The sequence below is a fragment of the Diabrotica undecimpunctata genome, chromosome 2, assembly GCF_040954645.1.
Source record: "Diabrotica undecimpunctata isolate CICGRU chromosome 2, icDiaUnde3, whole genome shotgun sequence".
Lineage (NCBI taxonomy): Eukaryota > Metazoa > Arthropoda > Insecta > Coleoptera > Chrysomelidae > Diabrotica > Diabrotica undecimpunctata.
This window is the reverse complement of record NC_092804.1, coordinates 33294971-33321160: the sequence shown is the minus strand read 5'-3', so window position 1 is coordinate 33321160 and position 26190 is coordinate 33294971. Positions and strand designations below refer to the sequence as shown.

The following is a 26190-nucleotide window of genomic DNA, read 5'->3' as shown; positions in this document are numbered from 1 at the left end:
ATATACCTTTTATAAGAGATTTTTTAATAACATTTTAAACAAGCCGACTACCGGAAATAATCTTTTCTTTATGGATTTTATTGGTTAGTTGAAAACTTTTATATAAATTGGAAAAAGGAATGACGGAAAAGCAAATTAATTGAGTTAAAATGGAGAATACGAATAATTTACATATTGGTCCAAAAGCAAGAATTTTTCCACGAATATGGTCTTGAGGGTAAATATCCTAGTCTTGACAAAAATTATTAAAAAAGATAATTTTTATCAATATATAAACAAATTTAATCGATTATCAAAGGTTTACGAATTTCTGAAAAATATGAAATCATTTTCAGTATGGACTTTACACGTATACATTGTATAAACGAAGTTGCGCGCTGCTCGCGCGTCTGATAACATTTTTATAACTTTTTGATCATTAAATTTGGAAATCTGAAACTTTCCAGAAAATTTTGTTAAATATTGAATTTGAATGTAAAAATTGGTTAAAAAAGCAGTGTTTAGGACAGTATTTAGTATTTATTTACATATTTTACATCCAATATTTTTATTACTGTATTATAATATGATCTTATATAATTATATATTTTAATTACTTATTTACTCTACAAGATTACAGTATATTATTTTCTTCTATTTAATAAACTCTGTGGAATTGTATACGCAATTTGGTATCAAGGCCGAGAGGCCGTTTTAAAACAGATCGAAACGAGACATCGTACAGTAAACATCTTCAGTTTATCGGAGACGCCAACGTCCTTTTGTGCCACTATTTTACTCTGCTAGTTGCAATTAATACACCATACTCAAACGGTAACTGCTTCTTCTTTTTACAGATAACAATAACCCCAAGGAGGGCTGTGCGACAGATAGATTATAAAATTACAGTAGATGCATTCTAATGTTCCCTGTGCCAATACCCTACGTTTAAAGATCCATTAAACATTTTGGGCATCAACTCAATCCTCTCTCTGGTTATTAAATTTATTAGATACGGTTTTCTGTTGTTAATAAGAATAATAATACATATATAAAAACTTTAAACATTTTTGAACGTCCTTTTTTTATTTAGATTTAGTGCAATTCTGTTATCTGTGATGGCAACAACGAATTGATTCACGAACCATTGTGTCAAGTCTGAACACAGGTTTACATTGGGAAAAAAATGAGTACTAGTTTTATATGACGGGAACTGTACCTCTGCGAACCACGTGACCGAAAAATTGTAGAATACATTGCAGACATATTGTGGACAGCCTTTTTTTAATCTCGAGTTGGTGTATAATGGAAAAGTTTGTCCTATGAGCTGTCCAAGGTATGCGCAGCATTCTTCTCCAGCACCACATCTCAAAGGCATCAATTTTTTGGCGCTCGCCTCCGTGAAGAGTCCAAGTCTCTGCCCCGTATAGAAATATTGATAATACAAGGGCATTCACCAATCTCATCTTGATATTTTAAGAGATAGATCTGTCTTTCCAAACTTTAGTTTAGCGACTCACCGCATTTTTTGCCATACCAATACATCTCCGAACTTCTGCTTCACAGTTACCATCGTTAGTTATACTAGACCGGGATAGACAAAACTGTCCACTATCTGGTATTCCTGTAATATCTTAGTCAGTTGAATAGTGTGGAATCTGTCGACCACTATTATTTTTGTCTTAGATTTATTGATTTTCAGACCAACTTTATTGCTTTCGTACTCAACTCTTCGCAGGAGATTAAACATTTTGGTAAACTTTTGGTAGTCAACGAAGAATATAATCATAGGTATTTGAAATTCTCTAGACTTTTCAATGAGTTGTCTCAGGTTGAGGATTGGTTCCCGTGTACCTTTACCCTTTAAAAACCCCGCTTGTTCCGGAGGTATTTGGTAATTTAGATAGGTTTTTAATCTATTTTTGATGATGTGCAACAAGATTTTGCACTTGGGGGATGTAATGGGATAGTGAAGCGCAATATATAGCCACTTCTATTCAAATATCAACCTCACCTGCTCGTATGATGATCTAGATCATGGTCTTCTGGTACATCCTGCTAGATATCTAACGAGGCTCTGACGTACGAGTGTTTGCCGGGATAAGCAATCCACCATTTACTGGCCAACGGCCTAGAGCGGATGAGCCAGTAAGTGGAAGGACACTCTGTTGTCCTGAGACTGAGAAATTGGTCTAAAAGGTGGAAGAATAAAGAAAGTGGTCAACGGCATCAGAATGCAGAAGGCAACGAGAAACGATGATGACATCTCTAGTATAAATTATAATAGCTAGCACTATTTGCGCAAGAGACATTATTGATTATGATAATCGCAGACTAAAATCCAGCAGGGAACGACACCCATCAGAAAGCAAGGCCTCCTCGGTCATCAACATGCGAAACCCTTGCACAGAAAACCAAAAAAAAAATACTCAACCCTCTCAGATAAAAATAGCTACCTGGAAAGTAAGAAGTATGTATAAGCCTGGAAAACTAGATAATGTTATTAAAGAGAAAGAGAGACTAAATATAGATATACTTGGGGTTAGCGATGTACAATGGTCAGGAAATGGAGAGATATCAATAAATAATCACAATATCTATTACACTGGACGAGACAAAACTGATCATCGATACGGAGTAGCTTTCATCATCGGCAACACTATTAGAAAATCAGTGCTAGGTGTGATTCAAATCTCAGAAAGAATAATAATACTAAAAATTCAAGCACGGAACTGTAATATTAATATGATCCAAGTCTATGCTCCCACAGCTGATAAGACCGAAGATGAGATCGAAAAGTTTTATTCAGAATTGCACAATACAATCAAGTTAACAAAACCTAGAGATATTACTTACATTTTAGGAGACTTAAATGCAAAAATTGGAGTAGGTACAGTTGAAAATATAGTTGGACAGTTCGGATTAGGAACTAGAAACGAGAGAGGAGAAAGGCTCATAGAATTCTGCCAAGAAAAGGATATGGTAATTGCCAATACTTGGTTTCAGCTTCTTAAGAGAAGACTATATACATGGACGTGTCCTTCACATACAGAAAACCACATTGTCAGAAACCAGATAGACTTTATATTCGTAAATAGCAGATATGAAAACTCTATAACCTCAGTTAAAACTTATCCTGGAGCAGATGTTAACGTTAACTCATACCACAATCCGTTAGTTGCTGACGTGAAAATAAAATTAAACAGAATTGAATTGTGAAAAAACAACCAAAAATTAATGTAAGAATGCTAAAAAACGAAGAAATAAAAAACGAATTAAAAAATAATGTGAATGTTATTATGCAAAAAACACTAACTGACAACAAACAAATTATGGACGTAAATAAAAAGTGGTATAATATAAAAAACACATTACTGAAACCAGCTCAAGAAAGTTTGATACAACAGAGGTCAGAGGCTAAAAAACAGTGGATGACAGAAGAAATACTATTACAGGTGGAAGAAAGAAGGAAATATAAAGGAAAAGATCTACAGAAGTATAAAGAAATACAACGAATAATTAGGATACAAGATCAAAACAGCTAAGGAAATCAATTTGATGAATCAATGTAAAGAGATAGAAGAACTAGGTCAAAATAGAACAAAATATATGAGAAATATGCACAACAAATAAGAGAAGTGACTGGAATGGGTCGAAATAGACAGCAAGAACACATAAAAGATAAAAAAGGAGTACTACTAATAGATTTACCAGAGAAATTAAGACGATGGTAGGAGTACGTTAGAAAACTTGTCCAAAATGAAAGAGGTGAAATGCAGAAAATACAAGAACTAAATCCTTTAGAGAGACAGAAGATCACGATAGATGAAATCAAATGTGCTATCAAAAACTCTTAAGACAATAAGGCAGCTGGATTAGATGAAATACCAGTAGAACTGTTAAAACTAGTGGAAGAGGATAACTTGGAAGGATTGGCAGAGTTATTCAACACGGTGTACAATACGGGAATAATACCACAAGAGTGGCTGAAGTCAGTATTTATAACCATCCCTAAAAGACAAGCAGCAAAAGAGTGCCCTAATTATCGAACACTGAGCCTCATGAAAGGCTAGAGGAGGATATTAGCGAGACGCAGTTCGGGTTCCGAAATGGAATGGGTACTCGAGAAGGACTATTTGCCATCAACATATTGATTCAGCGCTGTCGGGATGTAAACGTAGATCTACACTTGTGTTTTATTGATTACGAAAAAGCTTTCGATAAAGTGAGACATGAAAAACTAATATCAATACTTATGAACAAGCGCATTGACAGTAAAATTATAAATATAGTGGAAACATTATATTCGAACCAAAGTGCCATAGTTCAAATTGATGGGCAACACTCAGAAGAAATGAAGATCTGTAGAGGAGTTAGACAGGGATGTGTTTTATCGCCACTGTTTAACTTATATTCTGAAGAAATTTTCCAAAACACGCTCAATAATATCAAGGCGGGAGTTACCGTTAACGGAAAATTAATTAACAACTTACAATATGCAGACGACACTGTGATCATAGCAACGAGTATAGAAGATCTACAACATCTTATAGAAAGCTTAAGTATAAATAGTGCTGAGATGGGAATTACTATAAACGTTAAAAAAACGAAGTACATGCTAATTACAAAAAGGCCACAAAATATACATCATCTATTGACAATCAATGGTAACATGATAGAACAAGTAGAAAAATATCAGTACTTGTGAACTGTGATCAATTAAACCAATGATCATACTGTAGAAATAAACAGGCGAATAGAGATTGCCAGATCAGCATTTATACGAATGAAGCCACTCCTAACGTGCAAAAATCTAAATTTGGAGGACTACGTACCATTCGCTGTTATATATTTTCAATATTATTATATGGAGCTGAGACTTGGACATTAAAAAAATGCAATTTAAGAAGAATCGAGGTTTTCGAACTCTGGTTATACCGCAAAGTGTTAAAAATATCATGGACTGATAGAATTACAAATAAAGGATTACTGGAGAGGGTTGGTAAAGAAACAGAAAACCACTATACAAACCAGAAAACTGGAATACCTAGGCCACGTGATGAGGGGACCAAAATATGAAATTTTGAGACTCATCATACAGGGAAAATGCAAGGAAGAAGATCTGTTGGCCGAAGGCAGGACTCATGGTTGAAGAATCTACGTGATTGGTATCAATGCAGATCGATTGATTTGTTTAGAGCAGCAAGCTCAAAAATAAAAATAGCCATTATGATTGCCAACCTCCGTAGGCAGACGGCACTCGGTAGTTTTCACATCTGGTAGTAGTTCCTTTTTAATGTAGCGGGATATAAAGTGAGGTGCACCAATCAGATGGTCATTTTCCTGAATTCCAAACAGCGACACAGATAGAATGGATGATATCGCTAGCCGAGATATCGCGAGTTAAATATCAAATATTATTAAAATTATTAAATAAAAAATTTTGGTGTTTTATCAACAAGTTTGTTACATGTTCCCTCATCCCAATTAAAAAAAAATTATTTAGAACAGTTGTGCAGGTTTTTATTACGAACATTTTGGTACCAAATTTGCCCGGTTGTCAACGAGTCAGGACCAAATGATGATAATTTTTTTGGGGGTTCGCGGCTCGCCTAATATATGTTCTTGTTTTTCCATCATCTTACATCTTCTATTAGAAATCAATAAATAAGTCATGAAAGCACTTGATACCCAATCTTTTGTTGTACTATTCATCGTCGTTCTACCCGATTTATCTGCGAATTCTCGTTCAAAATTATAAATCTACTCTTTATGTTATGCTACTACGTTTAAAAGATTTCTGGCTCGAATCAAGTATCCACTAAATTACTCACAAAATAATGAGAGTTCAGCCCACTGAGTTATCGTATGGACGGAATTTATAATAGAACTAAAGGGCTGATTCTATTATTTGTACATCATTGGTCTACAACGTGTAAAGAAATTGACTAGAACAGATTATTTATACCATTACAATAAAACTAGAGAAACGTACAACTGAGATTTCAATATTTTACTAAGCTAAAATTATTACACACATTTACTAAGACTATTTTCCACATTTTTATCCCAACAAAATTGTTAACGCAAGATAGGAAATAAAATCTTCATTGTATATCAAAGCTAAAGTAAAATTGGTAGTTTTTTAGTTATATGTATAAAAGTTAAATATGTAACAATTATTTAAAGAAATTAAAGATAAGTATCTAATTAAAACCCTAACCAATTCGTTAAAGGTACTAAAAATTGAGCCATTCCTTACAAATTTTCAACATGTTGGAATATCATCTTTGAGCACGAAGGCACAGAAAAAATATTTTTTGTTTACGTGCACTGTGGAAAATAATTATTCTTTTGTGGTGTAATACTCAAAAACATCTTCGTAGGTGTCTGCCATACCTTCCACTTCAGCTAAATTGAGTCCTAATACATTTGGATTTATATCAGTGATGAATATGTCATTACCTAGTCCACACTCATTGACGATGTCCTCCTTCGAAACTGGTGGGGCTAGAAAATCTGTGGGATTGAAAAACATGTTTTAATTATATAGGTCTAGGTTATAAGGCAGAAAGAAATAAAAGAATAGTAATTAAAATTTGTGTCACAATTACAGTAAATTACTAAATTTATTATGAATCTGAACTTTACTTATTATGAGAAAACTGAAGTGTTAAGCTGAATAAATGATTTTAAAATAAGAAAAATTAAAATTTAGGGATAATATTTCTTCTTGGCAGAGAAAATGAGTTTGGTGGTCTGATAAGTAACCTCCTTGGTCGATTAGGGCTCTGCGATTAATACTCTACTAAGGGACTAATACTCCTTCACTGTCGAATTTTGGTTCCGTGAATTTCGCACACTGGATGAATCACGTACTGGGCGGCCCCCGCAGCAGTTACACCGGAGAATGTGAAGAAAGTCCATGAACTTATGGATGAACTTATGGTCCATGAGTTATATTTTGAACAAAGTTTTGAATATAAAAAATTCTCCTGTCGATGAGTGCCGCGTTTGCTGACCATTGACCAAAAACATGAATCTGTGACCACTTCTCAGCAGTGTTTGGACCTTATGAAGCTCAATCTCTCTGACTTTTGACGTCGATTGGTAATCGTCAAGATAAGTTTAAAAGAGATAAGACCAAAATTAAAAGCTGACTAACCGACGATATCCTAAAATTAATGGACCTTCGCAGATAAAAACAGTATAAAAACAAAAATCCTACAAGATACATAGAAGCACAAAAAGAAATCAATTCTAAGAGTAGAAAGGCGAAGTAAGAATGATTAACGAGACAATGCAAGAATGGAAAAAATATATTCAAAATATTTTTGTAGCAAATAGGGTTTACTCACACAACATTAATGCATGTGACGGCACGAATATCACTAAGGAAAAATTAGTACGCGTCATAACAAGCATTAAATATGGAAAGGCGCCGGGACCAGATGAGTACAGACAGAGGTTTTGAAAATGCTTGAAGACCTAATTCCCTCCTTAAGCTTTCTCAACTGTGTTTAGTACATGAGTATAAAAGTAGGTACTACATAAAATACTACAATAAGTACTGCAAAGAGTACAGAATAATTAGTTTAGTGATTTACATTAAATGACATTTGACACTGTTCAAAATAAAAAGTTAACTGCTGTTATGAATTATACAGATTTGGAGGAACATTAGAATAATAGTCCGTTTAAACTAGAGTCAGAGTTAATGAAGGCTATGTGCTCTCTCCGCTTTTATTTAATTTATATGCAGTAAATATATTCGGAGCAGCTGTAAAAGACAGAACAGAAAATATAATTGCCAAGAGTGTAGTCATCAACAACTTAAGATATTGTTACGTTACATGTCTGATTCACACCCCACGTAAACAACGCCGACGCCAGCCTAGCTCGGTACATATATACGAGCCAAACGGTATGCATACGGTATGCGAACGCTATATTCGTTAATGTGTACGGCAGAAAAAACCGCTTGCGTACTGTAGGTGAGTACACATATGCGAGCAGAACTGTTCGCGAACCGTTTGTGAACGTTATATTCGTCTATTTGTACGACGCGACGGGACGAACCGCTTGCGAGTAGTTCGTTCGTTGCTCGTCAGGAACCACGGCCTGTCGGTTTTTGGGACGAACACAAAGAATGTTCGCAGTTAAATTTGGACGGTGTTTGGGACTATAAATTATTTCTGCTAAGTGTGCGATGAGATCATTCGGTTAAACAAAATTGCTAAACGAGCGCGGCTTATTCAAAAGTAACGAGAGAAATTAATAACAGAATATAAACAAAATACCGAAATATTTAGAATAACGAAGTAAGTAAATTAATTCTCGGTTTGTTATTAGATACTTAGGGTATTGGATAGTCGAACATATTTTTAACGAACTGTTCGCGAACAGCTCACGAGCAGTTCGCAAACAGGCTCGCATATGTGTGTGTACCCACCTTAACGGTAAACCGACCAGTATTCTCTATACATATAATATACATTTAACAATTCCATGTCTTTGTTTATCCTATCAATAATCTAACCAACCGTTTTTAATTCTTTTCACTTCACGTTATAAAATAAGCAATTAATAGTAAACGCAATATATAAATGAAGCTTTATAATCAATAGAAGCAGATGATTTTAGTGATTCTGATAAGACTAGCGCTGCTGGTGATCATGATGTAGGCAAAGAAAATATTCAACGTACCTAAATTATGTACTGGCATCGCAAGAAAAAGTTATTAAAAGTTTATTAAAGTTCAAATGTAAATTTAGAAGAATTATGTGACTTACCTTCTAATCCGTTAGTGGACTCTTCAATATTAACGTACTCCACTTCTATGGTATTACTCCTTGAGGTCTGGATAGTGTAACTCTAAAATATCAAGAATAAGATTGAATTTATAATTATTTTTATGATTGATTTATTGATATGTTTAATATGTGTAGCATTGCGATGCAAACAAGCTTCATAACCATTGTGTATATTATTTAATATACAAATAGTGTAGCAATGCCGCGCCGCTGCTAAAAATATGTTATTACGGTATTCGCGAAAATAAACAGTACCGAAATTTAGACTGTATATAGTCTGTGTTTATTTGTCATTTCTTTGTATTGGTCCAAAAGATCCTAAAATAAAAATATTTCTACCAGAAGTCCTATTTTAATTATCTTATTACCAATTCCCTACACTATAACTAATCTACAATTTTGCGATCCATTAGTCCTTGGTGCCTTGGTACTTCGAGATTTATATTTATTTTTTTATTTACCACATGTTAGAAGGAAGGAATATATATTTACAAATATTTCTTTTAAAACATTGAAGCAGCTATCTCATCCTTTCTTCTACAACGTCTCTTTGCTTTAATCATTGCTCAATTTAAATAAGGTAAGGATAACCGCCTTCTTTCGAAATTTGGCGATCCAAATGGCAATTGTAGCTCTGGAAGGTACTGCACGGAACATTTCTGTGGATTAGTGGTCAAACCATCTCCTCAGGTCTTTTAGCTACGAGTTCTGGCGTCTTACAACTGATTTTTTGCCCTGCACTTTACCTTCCAATATGATTTGGAGTAATTCATATCTTTCACCTTTCAACACATGACCCAAGTATTGTATTTTTTCTCTTTGATTATGCCGAGTAATTCTTTTTGTTTACTCATGCGCCAAAGTACCTCACCATTGGTAACTTTTTGTATCCATGGAATTCTCAGCATCCGTCTGCATATATACATTTCTTTTTTCTGTTTCCATTGTCCAACTTTCACAGTCATACAGCAAAACAGAGAAAACGTAACATCGGATCATTCGAATTCTGAGCTCTAGACTACGGTCTGATCTTGTAAAAAATGTTTGGTGAAAATTTTATTTTTGGTAAAATAAATAGATAACCACCGATATATTTAAATAGACGACATAAGGATGTTTCACAGAACCTTTGCGAACACACTTTTAACAGGGAAAGATTTTTCAAAATATTCATTTTTTTGGCAATTTTACTAGAGACTTCTAACATTATCCACTTTACTTCAATTGTTTCAATAATTTTCAGAACGATTTTAATACTTAGAGTAATGTTACATGAACACGATTGCACAGTTACATGAACTTATCAGTAACGGAATAGGAACTAATTATTCTAATTAATCATTATATAACATTATTTTACTTACAGGGTTAATTTCTCCTAAAATGCTCTGCGTTGCTGCTTGTAGTTCCTTTTCTACAAGATCCTGGGGTGTACTGTGGGAATCCGTATAAAAATTCTGGAAGAACTGACTAATCCTTTGTTTCTGTGTAAATAAATTAAATTAAACATTTATTAAAAATATAATCAATGCAAGGTTTTATTTATACAAATTATTATTCCCTAATTCATATGAAAATCCTGTATACTATACAATGAGAAGGCAAATACCAGTTATCTAAGTAATAAAAAAAAAACATAAAAGAGGAAAAAGACTGGATCTACTTTAATAAAATAACATCACTATAGACTTAACAGGGTGAAACAGCTGGAATAAAGGTAAATGGAGTTCCCATTAACAACATTAGATATGCGGACGACACTGTGATCTTAGCCGAAAACATTGAAGATCTTCAGAGACTGGTGACCAGAATAGCAGAGTATGGTCTAACAATGAATGTCAAGAAGACGAAATTTATAAGAATATCGAAAACTCAAAGAAATAACGAGGATCTTCTAATAAACGGAACCAACGTCGAACAAGTGGACAAATATGCATACCTGGGAACAATGATTAACTCCACAAATGATTACAAACAGGAGATCAAAATAAGAATAGAAAAGGCTAGAGCAAATTTCAACAAAATGAGAAGAGTGCTATGTACCAGGGATTTAAAACTGGAAATAAGAGTTAGGTTGGCGAGGTGCTATATTTTTTCGACTTTATTTTATGGAATGGAATCTTGGACCTTGAATGCGACATCAATGAAAAAACTGGAATCAGTTGAGCTGTGGGTGTAGAAGAATTCTGAAAATATCATGGACAGAACACGTCACAAACAAAGAGGTTCTGGGAAGGATGAACAAAGAAATGGATATTTTAAATACAATAAAAACAAAAAAATTAGAATATCTGGGACATATTACACGTGGAGTGAAATACACCTTGGTCCAACTGATTATGCAGGGAAAGATCCAAGGAAAGTGAAGCGTAGGGACGCGTAGAATGTCATGGCTGCGCAACCTGAGAGAGTGGTACGGATGTACATCAAATGAACTTTTCAGAGCAGCCGTCTCAAAAGTCCGAATAGCTATGATGATTGCCGACCTCCGCCGCGAAGATGGCACTTGAAGAAGAAGAAGAATAGACTTAAGCAAAGTATCTTGCTTGTATATTTCTTGATATAAAAGAGGCTTATGACTCTGTTAACCTAAATATACTTAAACAAAAAATGGTTGATATTGGTTTGAGTGAAATGACTGCTCTAAATATATTACAATTATATTTCTCTCGATGTATATACATCAATGACCATAGAAATGTATTGCACGGTCCAAGAATTGTTTATCACGGTTTGCCTCAGGGATCGGTACTTAGTTCTACATTATTTAATATATATTCTGCCAATATGCATTGACTTTTCTCTAATTCCATTAAATGTATCCAATATGCAGACGATATCTGTATATACTCCATTCAAGATACTTATGATGTTTGCATTGGGGCTCTAGAGAACTAGTTGTCTAGACTCTAGTTATGAATACAGTGGTTGCATGGACAGAAGAAATAGGTATGACCCTCTCTACAGAAAAGTGTTCTATTATGTTTTTTACCCGGCATAGACTATGTTTACCGGGGAACCTTACCCTGTGTGGGCTTACCCTGTGTGGGCGTACCCTGTCGGTAATTAAGGAATATAAATATTTGGGTATCATACTTGACACAAAATTACTATGGTCTAGTCATATACGTTATCTAATAAGCAAATACGAGAAAGTTTTAATTTACTTGAGTGCATAACAAATTGAAGTTGGGGCGCAACCCATAGTATAGCTTTAATGTTCTATTAAAAAAATATATAGAGATCAATACAAATGTCTTAGAACTTGCATCAGTGGGATGATCTCCTCGCCAGTGAATGCAATACTGGCAGAATGTAATGAATTTCCTTTGGAATGACGCCGCCAGTTATCGCAAAAATATTTGTTAAAACTAAAAGTCCGGAAGTCAAACATGATCGACACATTAAGTCATATTGTAAAAGAAGACTTAACAAACCAGTATTGGGAACAAAAAAATTCTTCCCCGCTCGCAGAAGCATTTACTGAAACCAACGCAGTCCAAAATTTGTTTGGTATTTATAGTATCAAATTACAATACATGTACACCTCACACCTTTTAAATCTTTAATAAAAACGCACAGAATTATAATTCCCAAGTATACTGAATCTCATCAAATAAATCACATCCTCCTAAAATCCATACTAGTTGATTTCTATAACAAAACTCTTATATTTACATATGGATCTAAGTCGAAGGAACGTGATGGTTGTGGTGAATTTATCCAAAATACAAACCAATCATTGATATATAAATTACTACCTGTTTGTAGCATTTATACTGCCGAGCTTTTTGCAATTATAAAAGGTGTTACCTGGTTAGCATCTAATAACATACTCGAAGGAGTAATATTAACAGATTCTAAATCTGCATTAGACTCTATAAAAAATACAAAATTTGAAGGAATGGAGTATCCTATGTAATGTTGTTTAAAAAACATGATTACAAATTTAAATATAACATTTATTTATGTAGGTATATCAGGGAATGATGAAAAAGCTGATACTCTAGCTAAGGAAGCAGTGCAGAATGGAGTCTTTTGCAATATTTATACAGTAAGGAATATATTTAACTCAATAAAAATAAAATAAGGCTGAAATGAGAACAGCAATGGGAGAATATTGTTGAAAACTCACAAAATACGTATTTGCAGATACATACACCCCATTTAACCACTCTCACCACATTTATTTAGCGTATGGCTACATCACAGGTTCATATATATATATATATATATATATATATATATATATATATATATATATATATATATATAAATTATATAAATTACAAGCAACAGTAAATACAAAAATATTATTCTACAAACAAACATCTAGATTATAAATATATTCGATTGACTCTTTTGTAGCAGCCAGGAAATCCGAAGGGTTGCCGTTATAGGATCTAATCGGGCATTCCTCTACCATGTGTTTTACTGTTTGCCTTTCGGCGCCGCAGTTGCAATTTGGTGATGGTATTTTTCCCCATCTAAAAAGTGAGTCGGAACATCTGCCACAGTTCGTCCTTATTCTATTGAGTGTGGTCCAAATTCGTCTCGGTTGGTTGAAGCCCTCAGGTTAGCTTGTAATACATGGCATGTTCCAGTTAGCTGGTGCAGCGTTATTCTCTCATTGTTCTCTCCACCGTTCAGTTACATTAAAGTTTTGATCTACTAGCCTTTTTGCTGTTTTTAGAGGCGGGTGTCTTGAACGGAGCCTATTTATGTCTCTGGCGGAAGTTCCGACATGGGAGCGGAGCTCAGGATCAGTATTGATTTTTGTAAATTCTCTGACAAGGGCATGTTCCCGGCGGATGGGTGGTGGAGCTATATGACTCAAAGCTGGTAACCAGTAAGTGGGCGTGGCCTTGATTGTGTCCGATATAGTTCGCATGGCTTGGTTGAGTTGGATATCAACACGGTGAGTATGTGGACTGTTTATCCATACTGGTGCATAGTATTCCGCTACGGGGTATACCAGTCCTAATGCTGTCGATCTAAGTGTGGGTGCTGAGGAGCCCCATGTAGTGCCGCAGAGCTTTTGCAGGATGTTGTTTCGAGTTCGGAGTTTTGCAGCAGTCTTAGTAAGATGCTCTTTAAAGTTTAGCGTTCTGTCAAGTGTAACACCTAAGTATTTTGGGTGTTTATTATAGTTAAGGAGTCTATCCTCAAAATGGATTTGAGGTTGATAGTTGGCCATCTTGTTGTTCAAATGGAAGCAGGACACTTCTGTCTTAGTTGGATTGGGTTGCAATCTCCATTTGCGGAAATAATTCCCTAGGGCATTTAAATTGTTTGTTAGAATGCGTTCGGTGACCTCGAATTCTTTATGACTTGCGGCAAGCGTCCAGTCGTCTGCGTATCCAAACTTTTTTGATGTGGTTTCTGGCATGTCTGCTACTCCCACCACAATACATATTCAATTACTCGACTACCAAATTCTTCTCGGCAAGTGTATTTCACCTAAAAACGATTCATGGTTGATTCCCGTCGTATTCATTTAAGCTTGGAATATTACCGGCACCATCCTGCAGTTGTGATATAAGTTCTTATGGAGATCTTAACCATATTTTCTTTGGATGTAACAAATATTTAGAAAAATCTAATAAATTGATTCTCTCTAAATAACTCTTATTGAAATGAAATATTTGCTTCCGTTAAGTCTATCACACATTTTGGCAACTGTTAATAGAGAAACCTTAGAATTGCTAATAAATTTTATTAAAGATGTAAAAGTAGAAATATAAATTAGTATAACTTCAGTGATTTATACATATATAAAAAAAAGTAACAAACAAGAACAAAAAAAATATCTTTAAACATAAATAAAACATTCTGTGGCTGATGGACTTGTCTCCGTGCCGTATCTTTCAAAAACACACAGACTTAAGCAAATATGCAAAATGCATATATTGCATATTTTGCATAATTTATGCGAATATTTCTTGGCGTCTTCTGTCTCGGCGATTAATGCGGCGTCGTCTGCATAACATAATATTTGGATTTCTTTGTTCCCCATTCTGTAGCCATGACATTTACATCCTGCTTATATTATTTCGTCCATTATTACATTAAAGAGAAGTGGGCTTAACGAGTCACCCTGTCTGACTCCACTTTGTACTGGTATACACTGTTAGCTTTCCACTTATCTTTGCCTGTATTCGATTATGGAAGTATTATGGAAGTAGGATGGTTTGTATATATTTTTCTTTTATCTAGTAGGTGTAAGATGTCTTCGACTTGGATGCGATCGAAAGCCTTTATCAGGTCTATAGATATACTGGTTTATTGTATTCGATGGCCTTTTCTGTGATTTGTCTTAGTACAAATACTTCGTCTACGCAGGATCTTCCGGATCTGAATCCTTGTTGTTCATCTGAGAAAGTTGTTAGTTTATTGATTTTGTTGGTTAGGACTTTTGTGATAAGCTTAAGTGTTCAGTAGATTTATACCTCTATAATTGTTGGGGTCTTCATTATCTCCTTTCTTGAACATCAATAGCATAATGCTGTTTCTCCATGCGTCTGGTATCTTGCAGTGCAATATTAGTTTTTGTATAAGTTTTGTCATCTCTAGGGTTATACTTTCTCCTCCGTGTTTTAAAAGCTCGTTGGTTATTCCGTCTGGTCCTGGTGACTTTCTATTTTTGAGTGAATTTATGGCTATTTCTACTTCCTGAAAACTGATTTCTATTTCGTGTCTTTAGGTAGGTTATTGTGTTGATTATTATTTTACTTACCTTTAAACAGTTCCATCAGGTATATTTCCCATTCGTTTGCTGGTATGTTATTCTATTCCTTCAATTCTGCCATTTCTTTTCGTTGGTTTCTTATGAATCTCCATAATTGTTTTTGTGTACCATAGAAGTCACTTTCCATCCTTTTTGTAGTGTTCATTTTTTGTTCTTCTTACCAACTTCTTTGTTTCATTTCGTATTCTTCTATAGGTATCTCGGGATTCTGGAGTATTTGATGTTTTGTACTTTGTGTAGGCCTCTCGTTTCTCTTTACATTTCTCTTTTATTTCTTTTTTGAACCATGATGTATTGTTGGTGTTTCTTTTGTTCAGTATGACTTTGCGTTTTCCTAGAGCTTCTGTTGCTGCTAATGCAATGTTGTTTTTAATTTTCTCCCAGCTCGCGTTTATATCTTCGATGTTGTCTATTTGTTTCAGCTGTATCTTCTGTGCTAGTTTTCTTTGGTACATTTTTCTTGTAGAGTCGTTCCACAGTGATTCTACAATGAATTTTTTCTCGGTGATTTCCTGTAGAAAATGTTTTGGTGTTATTTTCATTTTTATCTTTGCTATTACTAGTTTGTGTTCACTCCCTACGTCTACTAAGTTTAAAGTTCGGATATCTAGAATTTTCTTTGTGTGGATTTTTCTATTAGTGACTATAAAATCTATCATAGATTTGTGTCCCCTGGAGTTTTCCAATGTATATTTATACTGGAGCATAATTAAATGTAGTTTATTTATTTCTGCAAGACTAGAAAACCTTGACATTCAAATTTAAGAAGAATGTTTTAGAACTCATTCACAATAACTTAAGTGTTTGTAAAAATTATTGTAAAAATACACATCAGATACATTAAATCGAGTTCAATTTTAATAACCTTCAAAATTTTACTTACAATTTGGGCACATTTTTGAGCATCCCTCTGGGCAATAGTCCAAAGATGACCAGCTCCTTGAACTGCTTTTCCTCCTTTCCTAAAATGAGGGTTTATCGACAGGTTGTGTCTGACAGAATTCTTCCATCTATCGTCGTTTTGCTTGTAGAACGGAAAATGATCACTGCAAACGAAATATATAATTAAATTAGATGTATTTTGATGATTTTAATTAATACCAGTAATCTGTTAGTTATGACATGATGGTCGCCAACATCCGAAACGGATAGGCAAACGGATAGGCACTACAAGAAGAAGAAGAATATGTTAGTAATAGCTGTGGACTTTGTTAAACAAAAACTATTAAAAAATGGAAGTTATATAATGTCCAGAGATTAACGCCAAGAGATAGAGTTCCAAATGTCATTATAAAAGCCAGAACAGAGGTTAGATATATACTTAATGGACTAAATATATAATAGAGTGGCGTCCTAGCCTAGTGGTATATAGAGGTAGGGATAGACCTCGATACGGTAGATAGAAAGTATAAATAGGGTTGCAACAAACTGGATTTAGACAACATAAGATCTGGAGCAATGCAAACAACTGGTGGAGGTCTATTTTCAATGAACGCTACAAGCTTGTGATGGTGATGATCTGCATCGAGTTTATAATACCAGATCTTATTTCTATCTAGTTTTTACAAGAACAGATTGCAGTTTTTTTCGTTGCAAACTTTGTTAGGACTATAGTCATATACATGTTCTTTCTAATACTCTGCTTAAAAAGTAAGGAGAACGCTATTGTATACCTTGTATAACTTTTTGAATGAAAACAATACACAAATAAATCATACAAACTCTTAAAGCCACTATTTTATTCAAGGAAATTAATAAATGTAGGAATTTAGAACTAAATTGTTCTTAACATGTAAATAATGTAACGATATTATAAAATAAAATATGACTGTAGATGATGCGTTTTTATTGTAGCAAAATGCGGTTTTGAGTTTGTGTTAAACAGTTCGTGTTTCTTTTATCTGCACGAATAACGTCATGAAACTTCCTTGGCATGCTTTTTATGATCCTTCCAAAATGTTCCTTAGGAGTATTTTCCCATTCTTATATTAATCCTGTTTATAGTGTTCTTGAGAATTTTTAGATCACTCGTGCGCTTCCAAGTACATATCTCCAAACGCAATCGTATTCTTTAGCATTGGTAAAATTTATGGTAATAGCAGCAGTATTTAGTTACGCATTCTCTTCTTCCAGTCCAAACCATTATAGAGCCATAACCAAATCTTTATACCTCTCCTACTGCAGCAGCAGGATGCCATTCAATGAAACTGGAACACTTTTTGTCAAAATGTTTATCGATTTTAGAATTCTAAAATTTCTATTAAGCTTTTATCTATTCTAACCAATTGTTTGAAAACATACAGTTCACGAGTTACTCTAAGTAAAGTTCTAAGATCATTTGTTGTTAATTGAGTGTTTTCCTTACATGATCTTGTCCGAAGCGTCTTTGTAGCGATATATCTTTATATCGATTCTACAAACGCTGAATCATAGAGTTTTAATTTTAGAGTTTTATTTTTATTTGTAAGTATATTATTTTTGTTCTTCTTTCGCCTGTTGACTCTCTGAAGAGTATAGTGACTTTATGTACCGATCGCTCGGGTAGTAGTTCTCCATCCTTCTTTATCTTGGACTAATAGGGAAGCTTCGCGTAGACTATAGCCAATAAATCCACTTTGTTAATCACCTAACCTCTGGGAGATTTTCTTCATGGTCGTTTGCCATTGAAGGCCAGCTTTTCTAGGCCTTCTGTCATTCTTGCTATATGATCGAAGTATCTGAGGTAGGGCTGATTTATTTTTGTTGATAGTCTCGCTGACATTTATAGCTTTATAGTTGAAATCTTAATGCAATACTCTGTACATTTTACCAACTATGTGTAATGATCTGTTTCTCTTCAGTTGGCAACATTTAATGCCCATGTCTTAAATACACACGCGCAATAGGAAAGATAAATGTGTTGAATAGTTTCAATTTATTTTGTTAGGGTATTCCTGAATAATACCATATACGATTTAGATTTATAGTAACCTTATATACTACTCCCATAGGTTACTGTTTGATTTCTTTGTCACAGGCTCATTCTAATGATGACTCATTTTTTGTTCAGCATAAGACCATATTCCTTGCTGATCGTGTTCAGCTTGCTCATTATGTGAACCAGTTACTGTTGTGGAAGTGGTAACATAAGAGTATCTTGGCAAATTTAAGATCATCATTCTTTTGTTACCTATCGTTATTCGGCGTCTACATAATTGTAAGACTTTCTTCATAACATATTCTTCATATATATTAAATAATTTGGGGGATCAAATTAATATAGCCTTCTATTTCACCAGATTTTTGTCTAAATAATTTTTAAAGAATATTATTGACCTTACTTTTTCTAAACTGTATTCATAGAGGTGCTTGCAAGACTTTCCTCCAAGATATATTCTCCATATATATTAAATAGATTGGATGATACAATACAGCCTTGTCTTACACCAGATGTTGGAGTAAATGGGTTGGAAATAACGTTGTTGACTTTTATTTTTTGGAAACTGTTCTTATAAAGGCTTTTAAGTAGAAGAACTAGATGTTTTGAAAGAAATCTGTCGCGTATAATATGAAGCAGAATCTTTCTTGGATATCATATAAGAACTATTGTTCTGAAGTTGTTACAGTCTTTTTATGTAATGACATGTAAATTGACTCACGCCATTTCATGTTGCCAAATTATAACGCATAGCTTATGAATTGTATCAATACCTATTGTTCCAATTGCTTTAATTATATCGGCAGTTAGGCCCACTTCACCTATAGTTTGGCCGCTGAAAAGATGGAATGATCACGTGAAAGACACGCACTCTTAAATATTCCTCTCCCTATGTTATCACTTTTCCCACGTTTACACCGCTCAACAAAAACGAACTAACACTCGCTATAATATATTTATTCCGTTTTTTACAGGTTATTGATTTGCATTAAATTTAAACATTTTATTGGCTTTTGCGTATAGATTTAAATTCTAAATTTCAACTTTTATAGGGTGGACAAATAAAAAAAGTTTATATAAATATGTCAAATATTAAATTTAAATAAAATTAAGAGATAAATTCGCTTTATAAATTTGATGTAATGCGATTCGTTTAAATAGAATAGAATATCTTTATTCGCAAGAATCAGTTGACAAAGAAATATATGATTTAAATGATTGAAAAACACGTTTCTGTTTCGATGAATATTATAGCAAAATTGAAATTTAGTAAAGAAATTAATAATTGTAAGAGTAAATGTCAAGAATTTTACAATAATTATAATTAATACATAATAATATATACATATATTATATACATATAATACATATATATATATATATATATATATATATATATATATATATATATATATATATATCGTCGGGCTAGTACTTATTTGTTCCATATGCCAAATTCTCATTTTGAGATATTTACATTTAAATATTTTGGTAATATTTACTCGTTTATTTTAAAACTCAGGAAAATGATGTTAATTCTAAAAAAAATATTTAAAATAGTGTGTTGGATTATGCCTTCAAATTTTTACTGACTCTTTTTAAATTTGAAACAAAAAAATAAAAACCTTTGCTTATGGAACAAAAAGTAAAATTAGTACAGGAATTTGCACATTTGTTCCATATGCAATGAAGTACAAAACTGAATTATTTTATAACGTTTTAAGTAAAATATTTTAGTTTGCGTTTCTATATATCTTATATGTATCATTCTACAGTTAGATCACAGTTTATTACATTATTTCTAATCTTATATTACTGCAACTTTAAAAAAATACAAGGGTACATCAAAAAGAAAACTCCTTTTTGCTTTTAAAATTTATTAATAATTAAAACATGTGTATGTGAAACAAACAGTAAATAAAAGTTAAATATTCTTCGTAGGTACCTACTTATAACGTAATTGAAACAAATAGTTGCAGTTGGAAGAAATAAAATCATTTATTTAGTGAAGAAAATATTGTTCTGTACAATATTTTGTCAAACTCAGGCATGTAGGCAAATATAGACACGATATGCTTTATTTTTTTTTATCGTCGACTGTAGGTTTTTCGGTAATAACCTTTACCATGGAAAAGTTAATAATAATATGATCGTTTTTGCCCTGTTTTTTAGCAGAGCCGCGTGTCTTATGTTTATTAATTCTAATAAAAGTAACATTGTCATTTTTATTAAAATTACATTTAAAACTATATTGCAAGGTGTCATCTTTATTATAGTTAATTTGATTAACTTTAGTAAAAGGCAGATCTTTAAAATTTAGAGTTTGGCTTACTGTTTGAAAATTTAAAAAATCTTCTTTTTTTAGTTAGTAGTAGAGGTGTCTTAAGAGTGAAACAGGGCTGTATATTGTCCTATGTTTTAAATACTTTTTTATTTTACTGTGAACAGAGTCGATTTCTTGAATTAAACTATGTCCGGGCTCCATTTTCGACAAACCCGTCTTTAGAGCCGATATGTAAGACAATGAGTCTTTTTTCTTTTCCAGAAGGATGTTTCAGTCCTGTAGATAAGCCTTCCACATGTGCTTGTCGAGCACTGGTAATTGACATATCAGTCCAAACTTTATCAACAGTATGGCCAGCGTTGAACCAAGTCTCATCTAGATAGAAGATACTTCGATTTTCCTGTTTATACTGCTTTATACATCGCAAGTATCGACGCCTCCACGATATGATCTCATTTTTTTCCTTTAAGACACTATTGCGGCATCGTTTTTTAAAGCTGCAAAATAAAATAGTTTTAAAATAATTATACTACAATAGACCGTGTAAAAACGTGAATCGACTTCAATAAACAGCGTATTCATATTCGTAAAACATTCGAATTAAATTTCGCAAATTCGAGTGCGAATGCGAAAATACAAGAATATGCAAATATTCGCGAATACGAGTACGAATATTCGTTACATCACTATTACTAACATTAAAAATCATTCTCACTGAAAATTAATTGATTTCAATACTTTTCCCAAAGTAGTCTTCTTTAGATCAGGGATATGAGGATTTTCAGAAATTTTCTTCATTTTCTTCTTTTGGATTGTTGGAAGCTCATTATCGAAGAAGAAACTGTGAACTATCCGACGAATCATGTTCTTATGCTCATCTGTAATTGTATCGAGCACTTTGTTTCCTCTAGAATATGGTTTTGGTGGTCTAAATTCACCATTATTTTGACGATGTTCTTGTAAAACATTATACACTGATGACTTGATGACACCTAAAATTTAAAAATATAATTAATTATATTGTTGACATAATAATGCTAATAGTTACCTGTAGCCTCAGCAGTGAATTTTACAATATTTCCCTGTTCTGCTAATTCTTGGGATGCTTTTTTATAAGTGTTCATTATTACACCTTTTTCCTCAATAGTTAAATGTCTTTTTTTTTATCTTTTTCTTGGAGGTGAAAGGGTGTTTACATCCATATTTAATAAACGTAAGACACAATTAATAAAATCGTTAATAAACCGAACTCACAATAAAATTAATACAAATTAATATACGTACGCGTAAACTCTACAAACAATTTTTAGCACTGCCAACAAAATTCTCCAGACAGCCGAAGTTAAACACAAATAATGACGGTGTAAACAGTTTCTCAGCAGAAGGTCTAGTTTTGACCGACTGACGACGCTTGCATTGAGTGATCATGCGACCTTGGATTCCATCTTTTCAGCGGCCCGAGTATAGTGATTTATTGTTTTTTAGTGACCGTGCATCTCTTTTCACTTTCGCTCTTGGAATTGAAGACTCCATCTCTATCTAACTAGGATCTGAATTATTTTTATTCTTTTATCCAAAAACATTATAAGGAAATAAGGAAGTATTCCCTTAATATTTTAAACAGAGAAGTAAAAAATGGTATTCAAAACAGCAATTATTAGCGAATATTGCTTCCATACAGATGTAAAATAAACAGCTAGTGATAAAACAGTACCAATTACAAAATGAAAATTACTAATTATGGTTTAACAATGCACAAACGAAAAAGTGTTGTTTTGGCTGCTGCAGAGAAGGGTTAATGTGTGTTTAGACTTCAATGGACAACATTTTTCAACAATTTTCAAAGTTATGTATAAAGTTTGAATATAGTTGCGTTATTAAAAGAATTATTTATTCTTTTAGCTTGATCTTTGAGTTATAACATTTGTAATAAAATCAAATAATATACTCAGTGACATTAGAAGTGTTACACCCAGAAGGAATAATTTCTTGAACTTAATTTTTTGGCAACATGGTAGATTTACATCAAGAATAAAACGATAACGTTGTCAAGAATTTTAGAACAAGAACAAGTAATAAAAAGTAAATAAATTAATAATGTGTTTGACGACCCCGCAGCTGAATACACTCCTGTATACGTCTAGGCATTGAAAAATGAGATGATTGATGTCTGCTTGTGGCACCTGGTTCCCAGCAACTTGAACTTCATGTATTAACTGTGTGGAGTCTGTGGAGGATGGTGCAAAGCGGACAGTCTCCTTCCCATCATATCCCATACATATTCGATAAGATTTAAATCCGGAGCACGGGGCGGCCACGTCAAAACATTAACGCCAGCTTCTTGCAGAAAGTTCATAGTTTGACGAGCAATATGGTGACGTGCGTTGTCTTGCTGAAAAAGGACGTATCGACGGCCGTCGAGATAAGGCAGTAAAGTGGTTTGTAATATGTCATCAACATAACGCGCAGCTGTCATATTGCCTCGAATAAACACAAGTGGTGATCGGCTACCATAGGCAATAGCCCCTTAAACCATTACTCCAACTGTCTTGTGTACATGCCTCTCAACAGCAAACCCGATATCTTGTAGCTCTGCACGGCGGCTTTTTACCATCCTGCGACGATCATACAATCCTAAACAGAATCGTGATTTATCGCTGAATGCTACATTACGCCATTCTTACACCCAATGCTGCCGTTCTCTGCATCAATTTAAACGTTGATGACAGTGGTCCGCAGTCAAAGGAAGCACTAGTCGAATGTGAAGGTATAGTGTACGCATACTAACAGGTCTACCTACTACTCCAAACCATTGGTCAACAATTTGACGCGTAGTAACAAAACGGTCTCACAGAGCCATTAATCTAAAGCCCCTATCGTGACGCTCTGTGGTATGCCTCGGTTGACCAGTTGGTCTTCTTCGTATTCCTCTACCTTCGTTTGTCCACACACGACAGACACGCATAACCGTCATTGCCGCATAATTAACACGACGCCCAATTTCGCGGTACGACAAACCCATGTACATATATGGGTTTGTGTAAACCCAAACCCAATAATTCTACCCCTGTCAAAATCGCTAACATGGTGGTAATTTTGGTGTCATCAAACTCGAGGCATTTTCTTACACTGAGGAATACTGAGGAAGACTGAGAAATAATAACAAAAAATTTCTATACGAACCGGCTTTCACAAATCGGTCTCTTCACAAAAAAATTTAAAGATAAAACTTTATTTTTACAAAAAGTAGAAAAGGTAAAACATTGTTATTGTTATGATAGCATGTTTTAAATATAGTCACTCTGTGTTGAAGAAATTATTCCTTCTAATGTCACTGAGTATAAATAAAATAATACAAATCTCGAACATCAAAGTAAAAAACTTCAGTGTAAGTGATATATTTAATTAAAAAATTAAATCAAAAACTCCAAATGGAATATAAAGTTCAGAAAATTGTCAGACTAATCAGTGCATCTTCAGTGAACTTTTGGAGCACTTACGTAACTAACCGCAACACCAAACAGTGATCGGGTTTAAATTGATTTGGTTTTGCGGTTAGTTACGCAAATACTCAAAAAGTTCACTGAAGATGGACTGATTAGTCCGAAAACGTTCTGAGCTTTATTATAATCCATTTTGATTTTTTAATTTAATTTTTTAATCAAATATACCACTTACAACAGAAGTTTTTTACTTTGACGTTGAAGAGTTTTTTAACTTATATAGTAGGTATATTTTTTAACTTATACAGCCATCTCCCGGGAATTATTCCATTTTAAGCAAATGAATTAATCTTTATTTAATTTATATTGCTAAGAAGTACAGCTATTTTAAGAAACCGATAATGAAAAGATTGCCAAGTCAATTAAATTCCAGATACCAAAGTAAGAAATTTGAATTAATTGACACACTAATGAAGAAAGAGAAGACAAATTTACTGCAATGTTATCGGGCACATCGGATGATCGCAAATAATTTCTAGATACAAATGAAAATTTTCTATGAAACCATATTCTATCTAAAAAGTATGAAATATTACAACTTATAGCTTTCAAATAGGGTGCATTTTTATAGGAAACAAAACCGTCGGCACGACCAGGTACCTTGGGAAAGCGGTAGCCAATATCAATTGCAATAAGACGGGGAAATCATCGGTGCGAGACCAACGTTTAGACACGCTAATTGTTCAAAGCTTGATCACATCCGGACGGGCTGACGTTGCGCCGTTGTGAAAAACTACACCCGCACCCACGTCCCCTTTTTTCGACGATATTGGACAGGTGAAGGTGGCCATAAAAGGTGGTCGTAAAATGTGGAAAAATGTTTTCATGCGTAGTCAAGGAGCTAAGCTAAATAATATTGGTTTTGTTTTAACATAATAAATCTAAGACAAGATGTCATACAGAACTATGAGACATAGAGAACTATAGAAAACACACACACTGACAAATACAGGCAGTCTAGGCACCGAAGAATATTGAGAAGAAATCAAAACAAAAGTAATTGAGGCAGCAAGAAAGATCATAGGCACAAAAAAGGAAAAAATAAAAAGAGAATAGTTTAATGACGAGTGCAAAGAGACCATAGGTACACCAAAGAAATCAATAAATATACGAAATATATGGAAAGAAGAACCAGAGAAAGAAGAGCATTCTACGAAGATGCAAGACGGAGGGCCGATAAAATATGCTGTACAGAGTAAAGAAAATACGAAAACGGTAATATACAGAAAATGGAAGAAAATCTTCAAAGCAACGATATAAGAGAAGTGTCCAAAAAACTACCCAATTTAAGAGCAGTAAAATCAGTCTGGAAAAACTATTTCCAAACTCTTTTAGGGAAGCAAGAAAATGAAGAGCATATGGATATGCATCTTATGGAGGGATACACCGAAAATATTGAACCCCGATAATGAAAGAAGTGAAACAAGCAATACGACCACAAACAAAATAACAAGGCTTCATGTATTGACAATGTCCTCTTTAAGCTATATACATTAGGAGGCGAACACCTAGTAGGACAAATGCATATGCTCATAAACAAGATTATATGCCCAATCTATAAAAAGTACAAAGTTTTTACTTACATTCTAAAGAAACAACGAATTAAATATTGTCGGGGAATATCAAACCGTTTTTCGACAAGGAAAATCTACAACTGACCAGATATTCTCAGTGAAACAAATTCTAAACAAATCGTTGGAAAACGGCATTTACGTCCACAACATATTCATAGATTTCAAACAGGCCCACGATTCAATTAATAGACACAAATTATATCAAATATTTCATAGTTTTAACATCCCCAAAAATTCATCCGACTAGTAAAAACAACAATGGACTCGTCAAGAGCAACTGCCAGATTACAAAATGAGCTCACTGAAAATTTTTCAATAGTTAAAGGACTAAAGCAAGGAGACGGGCTGGCACCGACACAATTCAACCTGTAA

At 33.7% G+C, this 26190-nt stretch overlaps 1 protein-coding gene across 1 annotated transcript in view; it reads right to left on the bottom strand.

Annotated features, from left to right (window-relative positions):
• Window positions 1-4817: 4817 nt before the first annotated feature.
• LOC140434386 (uncharacterized) overlaps window positions 4818-26190 on the bottom strand; it is a 47966-nt gene continuing 26593 nt past the window's right edge. Inside the window, exons 5-8 of the mRNA XM_072522582.1 lie at window positions 16424-16586; window positions 10157-10276; window positions 8772-8853; window positions 4818-6498 (exon numbers count right to left, since the gene is read on the bottom strand). Of these exons, the coding sequence (XP_072378683.1) occupies window positions 6326-6498; window positions 8772-8853; window positions 10157-10276; window positions 16424-16586 (538 nt within the window). The 3' untranslated portion in view covers window positions 4818-6325. The remainder of the gene's footprint in view (window positions 6499-8771; window positions 8854-10156; window positions 10277-16423; window positions 16587-26190) is intronic.